An 11,459-nucleotide genomic window follows, 5' to 3' on the forward strand; every position below is an offset into this window, starting at 1 on the left:
AACAAAAATTTGCTTTGCTTCCACATCTCCTCTATAAAAACCTTGCCCCTAGCTCCTGTCTGTGGAACACTCCCAATCACTTCTGGTTTGGCACTGCTCAATTCCAGTCGATTTTGCTCAACTCTTAAGTTTTTTAATAGGCTTCAATTCACCGATTAACAGAGTTAATGGAGAAAGACAAGGGGAAAGATTCCCAGGTAGAAGGAAGAACAATGCATAAAAGTCATAGGGAACTGAAGATATTTTCACATTTTGGACAGGCCATAGAAGAGATCTACCATTCCCTTAATTAAAGAAGCCTTCAAAATACCTATCACACCCACAATCCTCTCCAATGGGACTCCTTAACCCCTGCTCACCTGCCTTTGTACACATGCCCTACAGGCTGGCCCAGAGGTGAGCCACCGATCCACACGCTCATGGGTCCTGTCCCATCTGTCTGTACACAGACTTGCCAACACAGAGACTCACTCTCAGGGAAGCTGATTTTGAGACAAAAAGGGGCAAGGAAGGTAGACAGGGAACTAAACAAGACACAGAGATGAGGCAATAAGAACCTTAAAGGCACAAAAATCAAAAGGCTGAGAGGCATTAATCAGTCAAGAAGCAAAGTATGTGTGTGGGGGGGGGGGAGACAGAGAGACAGAGGGAGACAGACACAAACAGAGATATAGAGACAGACAGAGAAAGACAGAGACAGACAGGCAGAAAGACTGAAATGGAAAGTAAAGGACAGACTTGTTCTTGGTTCTCCCAAGTCTAAAGCTACTACTTTCACCTGGACAGCATGAATGATTCTACGATTGTCCATGGAACCTGAATGCCCAGCTGCAGAGGCTATCCTGAGCTGCTTTACCTCCCTGTACATCCTCATATAAACAAACCCATACACACAAATTGCCTAAGGTAATCTGAGTGTCTCCATCTCCTGCAATCCACATCCAAGAGCCTTTTATGTCCACTCAGGATGGCTGGAGTGATGGGAAGGAGTGAGGGAAGGCAAACAAACCAGCCATTAGCCTCTGAAGTTGCAGAGCTCAGGAGTGTGATTGGCCTTTGCCCGGGGGGTTCAGACTTAGGGTTATTCACATGCCAACTTCAGGGGATTTCCAGCACTCCCCCCCTCCAAAAAAGTCAACGTTTTAATTTATTTCTTATCCTCTTAATAGCAATGAGGTCTATAAGGCAGCTGGTTAGATTCCCCCACTTCTCATAGTCCTTTTTTTGTTTTGTTTTGTTTTTTCATTAAAAAAAAAATAAACGAAGATGACGCTCATGAGGGTAAGCATATATGATGACTGTAATATTTAGAATTTATCAGATGGTACTATGCAATTCCAGAAAATACCATTATATTCAACTCACAAAACAAATATTTATAAGGAAAATTTAACAGACGAATGGTGAATTGGGTTTCTACTTTATAAAACACAAGTCAGAGACCATTCCTCTGCTGAAAAACATTTGAGTTGTTTTCACTGCTTACAGAACAAAATCCACACAGCTTCAAGGATGCTTGTATCTTATCTACACCTTCAGCTCCTACTGTATCTACCATTTACTTTTGCTTATCAGACTTTCATGGAGCAACTAAACCATCTACTACTCTAGAGACAAGATTTTAAAAAAATAGAAGTCCCTCCCTCCACTTCCTGCCCTGGAAGAGAGGAATAACTAAATTTAATTCAGTGTGACACTGAGATGTTAAAATCATGCAATAGTGGGTATTATACCTTCACAAGGAAGGCTTCTTGAAGGAGGTCACAGTTGAGACTGGAGAGGTGAATGGGAACTATCAGAAATGGGACCAGCACAAGAAAAGGCATAGAGAAATGAACAGTTAAGTATTCTGGAATATAGAGGGAAGGTCAGGAGAAGAGGTTAGAGCAGGAAGCACAGGACAAGGCTGTAGAGGGAGGCAGGAATAGAAGACATCATTTAGCTGGTGTGGGTTTTAAGTGCTATCATCTGAATATTTGTGTTCCCCCTCAAAAATTCAAATGGTGACTCCCCAAAGGGGATGGCATTAGTAGTAGGGCCTTTGGAAGTCACTTAAGCCTTGAGGGTAGAATTTATGATTAGGATTAGTACCTTATCAGAAGTTCCAGAGAGACTACCAGCCCCTCCCACCATAGGAGGGCACAGCAAGAAGGTGCTGAAACTTAGGTGATGAACTAAAAACGGGACCTTCACCAGAAGGTGACCATGCGCCAGCCTTTAGAAGTGTGAGCGAGAGCTCTATGTTGTTTAAAAGCTACCCAGACAGTGATAGGGTTATAGTGGCCAGCAAGGAATAAGGCAGGAAGTAACTGGGAGCCCTGAAGGTTTCTAATAGGTATGATCAGACCATCAAAATATTAAAAGAGAAGATGGGCAGGATCAGGAAAACCATTTTCAGGGTGCCTCTTTCACCTCAGGATTGTAATAATTTAGCAGCAACAACTGTCAATGCCCTCCAACCAAGGACCACCAGGATTCCTCACCTCTAGTTCATTGTTCTTTACATTAAGGGAGACAGCATGCCTTGGGGAACCATGGAGGGGTCTGAGTAAGAGGAAGCTAGAAAGGATCTGGACTCATGTTAGGGGATTTGGGAGCAGCTCCAAGGAAACAGTAGTCTGCTCTGGATAGGGTACCATCAGGAAGTGGGGCAATTCTAGGACTATTTTAGTAAACCTATCACTAAAGTAGAAGAAGTTACCAAAGCTAAAGCTAGGGTTACTAAAGGGGCAGCAGTCATTTACAACAGTCACCTGGTCTAGGGCACAGAGGGACACCTGGTCATTTTTGGTCATGAACATTGTTCATGTTTTGGTTTCTTTTCAGGTATGATGACAGTAGTCTTATGATTACAGAGCACTCCTTTAGGTGGTTTTAAGTAATCTCTACATGCAACATACGGCTAGATTTACAACCCCAAGAACAAGAGTCACATGTTCTACCGACTAAGCCAGTCAGCCAGTCAGCCAGCCAGCCAGGGCCCCCCCCCCCCCCCGAGTGGCCTTAGTTTTTACTTGACCCATCAGTCACAGATCGATCTTATCCAATTTTGGTATTCTGTGAAGTCATTTATGGCCGACAAGGGGGACACCAAGGCCCACCTGTGAGGGTCAGGCCGGCTCCCAGACAGCAGGGGCTGCTTTTCTCACTCTTACTCCTTCTATTTAGTTGTGTTAGACTTGCTTCATAGTCCTCCTAGCTCAATGGTAAAATTCACACTGAATTCCTAAATCCTTCATTGTTTTTGTTGAGGTTCCTAGAAGGGACTACCTGCAAGGCAGTGAACCCCATATTGCTTTGCTCTTCCTGGATTTCCCATTTGTGAAACGGACATGGTTCCACTTGCTAGTTATCTGCATTGCTGGGAAATGATAAAGTCTGCAGTGCAGTTCATGTTCCCCAGATGTGCCACATAAATACAGAATATTGACTTTCACAAGAGCTCAGTGCTGATGCCAGCAAGTTGAAAAAAGCAGCAGTTTCTGGGAAGCTTCACAAAGCAGCTTCTCTAACTCAGCTAGGAAGCAATTCTGCTTGTAAACAAAGTCTCCAACTTCATAATTTTTGGAACTTTTATAGATGCAAGAATTAGATAAAAATAAGTCTTAGCTTCCCAGTTTCCATACTTCACCCTCTTATTCCCCTCCACCTGCAAGAGGTGAAGGATGCTCCTCACTACCTCCATCAGAGGCTAGTGTTTCTTGGGGCACCTTGGTGGCTCAGTGAGTTAAGTGTCCAACTTCAGTTCAGGTGGTCATCTCACAGCTTGAGCCCCACATCGGACTCTGCGCTCACAGTTCAGAGCCTGGAGCCTGCTTCAGATTCTCTCTCCCTCTCTCTGTCCCTCCCCCACTTGGATTCTTTCTCTCTCAAAAAATAAACATGGGTGCCTGGGTGGCTCAGTCGGTTAAGCGTCTGGCTTCAGCTCAGGTCATGATCTCACAGTTCGTGGGTTCAAGCCCCGCATCGGGCTCTGTGCTGACAGCTAGCTCAGAGCCTGGAGCCTCCTTCAGATTCTATATCTCCCTCTCTCTCTGACCGTCCACTGCTCACACTGTTTCTGTCTCTCAAAAATAAATAAAAAACATAAGAACCCTAGTCTTTCCTCACACTGCAGTATGAAAAAATTAACATCTATGGAAGATATCAGTATTATAACTGGTACTAAAGCGTAATACTAAAGCTACAGGATTTTAAGTACTGTCAGGATTGATTATTCAATGCATATTTGAGCTCTAATAATGTTTTAGGTACAGTTATAGGCCCTTTGGGGCTATATTGGTAAATAGATGAAATCCTGCCTTTGTGGAGATTATCTTCTACTACATAGGAAAAGAAAAAGACAAGTTTAATATACATAGGATGTTAGTATGGGGAGAAATTAAGTGAGGAAAGGAATAGAGACGCTGTCATTTAAAATGGGATGATCAGTACCAGGCTCACTGAGGTGACATTTGAGCAGATTAAAAGAGGAAAAACATTCTGCAGAAAGAGGTTCTGGTAAAGAAACGGCTCTAAGGCTCCAGAGATCAAGGAACAGCTAGGAAGCTAGACTGGCTGCCACAGAAGAAACAAAGATATTAGAGAGGTAACAGGGCCTGTAGCCCATAAGGCTTTGGTTTTTGCTTTAAGATGGGGAGCTATCAGAGTTTCGATCAGATAGAAGTGATACAGAATGTGCCTCACTAGAGACAACAGCTTTTGAGTTTTGCTATAAAAGAGAAATGGAGTAACAGATGAGAAAGGGCAGGTGAAAAGGTAAGGTTTGCTTTGTTGAGAGAAATAACATTAACTGTATGTTGTATATAAAAATCTTGAAATTAAGATCACAATTCTTGAAATTAAAATCTGATTTTCCCGAGAATACTGCTTTATTGGATTGCTTTACATATTGAGAGAGGTTAGACTTGCTTGACCCATTCATTCAATGATTTAGTATTATATATATGAAAAAATATAACCAAATCAAAGGAAATTATTTCAGAACTCTGTAAGGAAACTAAGGTTTCAGTTTTTTGGAAATGTAAGGCATCTAACTACAAAGTTGATTTCTCTACATGCTTGTTCAAATTACCTTTTCCTACAATCTTTCCACATAATAGAGAATTAAGGAAATGGGTCATGGAACAAAATACTGCCAAATGATCATACTAGTCAAATATTCAAAAGGCCCCTTCAACAAATTTTATGACTGAAGCTCAGGAGTTTAATGATCAACTCCTTTAAAGAACCTGAATATTTTAGAAGACGGTATTAAACTTTTTGTAAAAGTGTCCCTGCGTTTCCAGAAGTGAACTGCTCTTTTTAGGCAAGATTTACTTTTCTCTTTTTATTGAATTGCTCATTTAGTTGTTTAGAAAAAATATCAGCTGAAAGGGATTTCTGCATAATTGGCCATCTGTTTCAAGGTAATGATCACAGACTGCACCCTGCAAGTGATTCATAGCTTAGATTCATAGTTTCCTTAGCTTCCTCCTTCAGAGACCTTGAAATAGGTGAAATCCAAATTAGTTTCACAGCAGCATTCTTTTTTTGAGGCAATATTTTTGTGGGTGAGTCTGAGGCTTTAATTGACAAGACCCTTCAGTTTAAAAATAAGTTCTTCTAGGTTTGCATTTAGAATTTGAACGCAGTTACCAAGAATCCCATAGCTGCCGTGTAATGGACTTGGAACCAGGAAACCTGCATTCAATTCCGGGCTCTGCCCAATAACAGCACAGTGACTCTGGGCAAGCCACTTAACCTCTCAAAGCCTCACTGAGCTTAACTATAAAACGGCAAGAAACCTTACCCCAGTGCTCTGGTGATCATGAAACGACCACACTGTAGACTTGCATGCCTAGAACAGCCATGGGCACAGTATGAACTCCTAGTAAATCTGCCACACCTGAAATCAGGTCAGGCCAAGTCCTCCCTCCACCCCTCACCGCTAAAGAAGGTTCAACTTTTTATACAGTGTTATTTATAACCTTATAGCCACCTCTCTAGGAAAAAGGCAGGACTTCATAGTTAGCAGTCTGTTGAAGCTATTAAAAGGGGGAAATGTTTTGTTTTGTTCCCCCTGACAGCTCAAAAGTGTATACTACAACTCCCCCTTGCTGGGGTGAAATGAGATGGGAAATAGGAACTCACCAGAGTGTGTTTTAATAAATTACTTGTTTCAAAATTAACTATGGAGATATTTAGCATACTATACTATGATGACCAGTATTTTATCCTGGATATACTTCGCTATTCTTTTTTTTTTTTAATTTTTTTTAATGTTTTTATTTATTTTTGATACAGAGAGACAGAGCATGAGAGGGGGAGGGGCAGAGAGAGAGGGAGACACAGAACCGGAAGCAGGCTCCAGGCTCTGAGCTGTCAGCACAGAGCCTGACGCGGGGCTCGAACCTATGAACGTGAGGTCTGACCTGAGCCGAAGCCGGAGGCCCAACCGACTGAGCCACCCAGGCGCCCCTATACTTCGCTATTCTTAATCCAAATGGAAAACTCACATTAATTTGGTTATATACACAAGTAAACTAATATATTTGAATTAGAAAAATATATCAACTTTGATGTAGCATGTATACATTAACTTGGAATTTTATCTAATTCAGTGCATTGGAAACTGAAAACACTAAAAATGACTGCCAAGCTGTCAGACACCCTGGAAAACTTGGAAAGCAATACAGCAGTAGAGGTTCATGGAATTTGGAGTCAGGAGACACACACACATACACATGGGTATAAACCCAGATCCACTATTTACTCTGTAATTTTGAAAAGTTTGTGAACCTAAAAGCCTGTTTCTTCTCTGAAGCAGCAATGATAATATTGTTTTTTAGAAATTGAGTGGATTAAATAAAGTCATGCATCTTGAGCTCTGAATCTTGAAAAGGAAGGCTATTAATGCAAAGCAACTAAATCTGGAGTCCCTGGACACAGGAGAAACATTTAAAGTTGTCATTTAAGTATGCTAACAAGTGTACTTAGCTTAGAAACCAGAAGATCTAAGTTTAAATAACATCCCAGATTTTTTCTTGTTAGTTATGTGACCTTGCCAAGACCGGATCACTTTGCACTTCAGCTCCTCACCTGTTAGGTATTAGTAACACAAGTTACAATATGTTAAGCATGGACCATGTGCCATATAGCCTGGTAGGCTTATAATAGGAACTCCATTTTTTTAATGTTATTCTTTTTTTTTTTTTTGAAAGACAGCACTAGCAGGGGAGTGTCAGAGAGAGGGAGGTACAGACTCCGAAGCAGGCTCCAGGCTCTGAGCTAGCTGTCAACACGTAGCCTGATGCAGGACTCGAACCCACAAACCACTAGATCATGACCTGAGCCAAAGTCTGGCGCTCAACCAAATGAACCACCCAGGTGCCCCTAATGTTATTTATTCTTGAGAGACAGAACCTGCACTCGAGTGAGGAGAGGCAAAGAGACAGGGAGTCCAGAGACTGAGAATCCCAAACAGGTCCCATGCTGCCAGCACAGAGCCCAACTCGGAATTCCATCTCAGGACCCCAGGTTCATTACCTGAGCCAAAAATCAAGAGTCCACACTTAACCTATTGAGCCACCCAGGTGTCCCCGAGCCCCAGTCTTCACAATTCTTCAAGGTAGAGGTTATCTGACTTTTGTTTAAGATTTTATTTTTAAGTAATCTCCACACTCAGTGTGGGGCTTTAATTCATAATCCAGAGATCAAGAGTCGCCTGCTCAACTAATGGAGCCGGCCAGACATTCCTGTTCTGTTTTATAGATGGCTGAAACTTGTTCAAGGCCACACAGCCAGTTCGTAGAACCTGCACTCACATCCAGGCTTATGGTCTCCAAATCCTGTCCTTCTCTACCCAGTGAACTACCTGCCACCTGTCTCTCCTGAAAGACACTGTTCCTGTGAAAGTGCTTTTTGAATTGAAATGTCCTTAACTATTTTAAGCCAATATAAATAATTCACAAAATGGGTTTGTGATTAGCCCTCAGCGCCTGGGAAACCTGAAAGAAAAAAGGTTGTGCTTGAAGCGCTCTTTCATCTTCCCTTGGAAGTTTGCCGTGACCTCAATTTTACTTGAACAGACCTGATAAACATTAAACAACAGAAACCCAAATGAAGCTCTGTGCCATTCAAAGGCAGCTCTCCGCCCTTGCTGGAGTCCAGGGCAACATCTCGTGCTTTTCCTTGAAGTGTGGACAAAATATTTTCTTGTGCTGACTTACATTTGCAGTTCGCGGGGGTTAAGTATAAAGTAGTCCCTTAAACAGCAACATACACTAGTGCTTTCTGAATCACGCCTACAGCGAACTCCAGTTCCAAGCACCCAGGCAGTCATTCTAATTAAAGCAAATTGCAGCCCCTTTTCAAAAATACGGTGTAAAGTTTAGAGCTGGTTTTCCCTCTGAAAGTTTTATTAACCAGTCCCACGTAGTTAGCTATAATTCTCTCCAGTTATCCATCCTTGGTGTAACAAACATCTTGGGAACGCCACCAAACGGATTCTGGTGTTTGGTGCTGGCGTCTGCGGGGCTAAGTAGACCTCGGTTTGCTATCGCCTGCAGAGGACTTTTCTGTCCCCTCCGTAATCTGGCAGAGCCTCAGCACGACCCTCTCCCCACAGCAGAAGGAGAGTAAAGTCCAGATGCAGTGCAGGGTGTCACCTGCCCAGCCGGAACTCCACTCTGGGGAGGCGCTCACGCCCCGATCGGCTAACTGGGCACAAGGAAAGCATACCCATTTACCCGAGGAAGAAAGGTCGCCCCCGGTTTCCCAGAAGCCGAGGGCTTGGGGAACGCGACTGTCTCAGGTCTGGACTCACTTTTCCCCTCCCGCGAGGCCCTCTCAGGTCCCCCAGGGCGCTGCAGGCGGACTCCGCGCCGCATCTTACGCCAGGCTCCACGCCTCGGCGACCCGCCGGCCGGGGCCCACGTTAAGGCGGCGCGGCACGTGGGAGCGGCGGGGGCGCGCCGGGGTGAGCCCGAGCACCGGCTCTTACCTCCGACGCCGAGATCTCGAACACTCCCGCGATCTTGGCGTAGAGCTCCTTGATGCTGGAGAAATCCTCCACGCGGCCCGTGGCGCTGCCGTGCGCCAGCTGCGTGTGGAAAACCAGCTTGCGTGGGGGAGCCGGGGGGTCCGGGAGGCTGCCAACGCTCGCACCCGTCTGCTCGACCTTCACCAACCGGGCTTCCTCCTTGGATTTGGTTTTCAACTTTCTCCGCAGCCCCAGGGGCATCTTGCCTGGCCGAGGGCGGGGGCCCACCTGCTCTGCCGACCGCTGCCTCCCCGGCTGGGTGTCGCGGACTTTGCGCTCAGGCCCTGGGGCTCCGGACAGGTAAAAGCCGCCGCTGGGCCAATGGCAGAGGTGCTTCCGCCTGGCCGCGCCGGGTCGGCGGCCCCCTCCTCCCTCGCGAGGAGAGGCACCTGCGCCGCCGCGGCCCCCTGCCCTCCCCTCTGGAGAGAGGAAAAGTTGGGCCGTTTCCTGATTCTCATCTACCCGCTTCTCTCCCCGCCTTTTAAAAAAAAACCCGTCGATTTCCGTAAAAGCTTTGGGATGCTGAAGCCACAGAACACATCTTAGAATACAAACACGCTGGCCTCTCTGGTGCTTTTCACGAATCTGAGGTAGGACTTCACACAGGACTGGGCTACTGGGGATAGGGCTTTAGGTAGAAATCAGCCTTCATCGGCCTTCTCTGAGCCTCACACGCTGCAGGGCAAAGTTGGAAGGGGAAGTTTTGAGATTGGTGCTGCATTAAATTCATAGTCAAACGCTCTCCGCGGCCATCGGCGCCTCTCTGTAACCCTTTTTACGCCACCCACCCCCGCCACTGGCAGTTTTCTCTCTCAAAAGTTCAGTGCTCCTGCCGAAGTCCTGTGCTCCATCCCCGCTTCTGGGTCTGTGCTGAGGACCCTGCCTCAATTCTACGGAGAAAACTGAGGCCATTCTGTGCAATGTGTGAGCCACCTCAACTCCCCAGCCCTCTGTGTGACTTCACGCACCTACCTCCCTGCCTCCAAACTCCGAAGAAATCTTATTTGACCCTCGCACTTCTCTCTTCTAACATCTCTATTTTTTTTTTCAATTCTAGTATAATTAAGGTACAATGTTGTTAGTTTCAGGTGTACGATATAGTGATTCAAGGATTCTTAAGATCTCTATTTTTAAGCTACCTGTTGGCTCTTGCCCTTTTCCTCCCCATGTGGTGCCACTCACTGGTGGTCAGAAGCCCAAATCTTTTACACTGTTTTCAAGTCCCACCTTTGCAGTTGCCTCTAGCTACATCTTCACAACAAAGCAAAAACAATGCTGAGTTCTAGGCTGCTCTTCCTCACTTCACCCTTTGCTCCTAGACTCACTGTAATCAGATTTTGGCCCCACACTCCACTGAAATTGTTCGTACGTTGATCAGCACTTCTTAATCATCGGATATGATTAACTCTTTTCAGTCTTTATTGACCTTTTAGAGCGTCTGACTGCATTGACCATTCCAGTCTTAAAACATGCTTCTGTTTTGACTTACCTCTCTCTCTTTTTCTAACTGCTGCTTTCTGGAAACCGTTTTCTCAAAGGCTATTATTTTTCCTTAGCCATCTTCTCTTACTCTTCATGCTCTCCCTAATGACCACATCTATTCCCATGGTTGCAGTAGATGTTATTGACTCCAAAGTTATAGCTGCAGCTCAGTCTACCACCAAGGGAGGGTACTGCAGAAAACTCAAAGTGAGATTCTGTGAATTAATCCTTTTCACTCAAAAGATCTTTTCTTTAACTCTTGATTTCAAAAAATAGGATAATGTACTTAGTAACCCAAACCAGACATCTTTGAGTCATCATACCAAACTTTTTCTTCTCCACTCAACCCCCACATCAATTCAGTTCTGAAAATCCATGTTTCCCAAATTAATGTTAGCAGAGTAGATGTCCCAGGAGAGGGAGGAGATCTATTGTTTAGGATAATTTTAATATGTTTATTTTCATGTTTATATGACTTAAAATTTATGTAAACATATTCCAGTTCATGTAGACTTTAAAAATTAATATAATCATATTCTGGTTCATACTCTCTGAAAATGGAATCCTGCCCCACGATCGCAGAGCTTGAAGTTGCCCTAGTGTTTATGATGGCTACCGCACCAAATATACCATACTTTGTATGGTGCTGAGAAAAGAGTAGAGAAAACCTAATGTGTAAATACTAGATTCCCATCAAGTGAAAGCCAAATAGCTTTACAATATGTCATATGAAAAAAAGCTCACTAAAGTTTGATTAAAGTAGGAAAAGACAAAGGGGAACCTTCTTAACACTGTTGGTGGGAATGCAAACTGGTGCAGCCACTCTGGAAAACAGCATGGAGTTTTCTCAAAAAGTTAAAAATGAAACTACCCTATGACACAGCAAGTGCACTACTAAGTATTTTCCCAAAAATGCTGATTGGAAGGGGCAGCAGCATTTATAGCAATATTATCA

At 44.2% G+C, this 11,459-nt stretch overlaps 1 protein-coding gene across 3 annotated transcripts in view; it reads right to left on the reverse strand.

Moving 5' to 3' along the window:
* GIPC2 (GIPC PDZ domain containing family member 2) overlaps nucleotides 1–9,323 on the reverse strand; it is a 77,560-nt gene extending 68,237 nt beyond the window's left edge. For all 3 annotated transcript variants that reach the window (XR_003912130.1, XM_029948699.1, XM_029948698.1), the window contains exon 1: nucleotides 8,984–9,323. Coding sequence is in view for 2 of the 3 variants with exons in the window: in XM_029948699.1 (XP_029804559.1) it covers nucleotides 8,984–9,223 (240 nt within the window). In the remaining variant the exon portion in view is untranslated. The remainder of the gene's footprint in view (nucleotides 1–8,983) is intronic.
* Between the last annotated feature and the right edge of the window lie 2,136 nt (nucleotides 9,324–11,459).

Source organism: Suricata suricatta, chromosome 8 (assembly GCF_006229205.1).
Source record: "Suricata suricatta isolate VVHF042 chromosome 8, meerkat_22Aug2017_6uvM2_HiC, whole genome shotgun sequence".
In the NCBI taxonomy this organism is placed as follows: Eukaryota; Metazoa; Chordata; class Mammalia; order Carnivora; family Herpestidae; genus Suricata; species Suricata suricatta.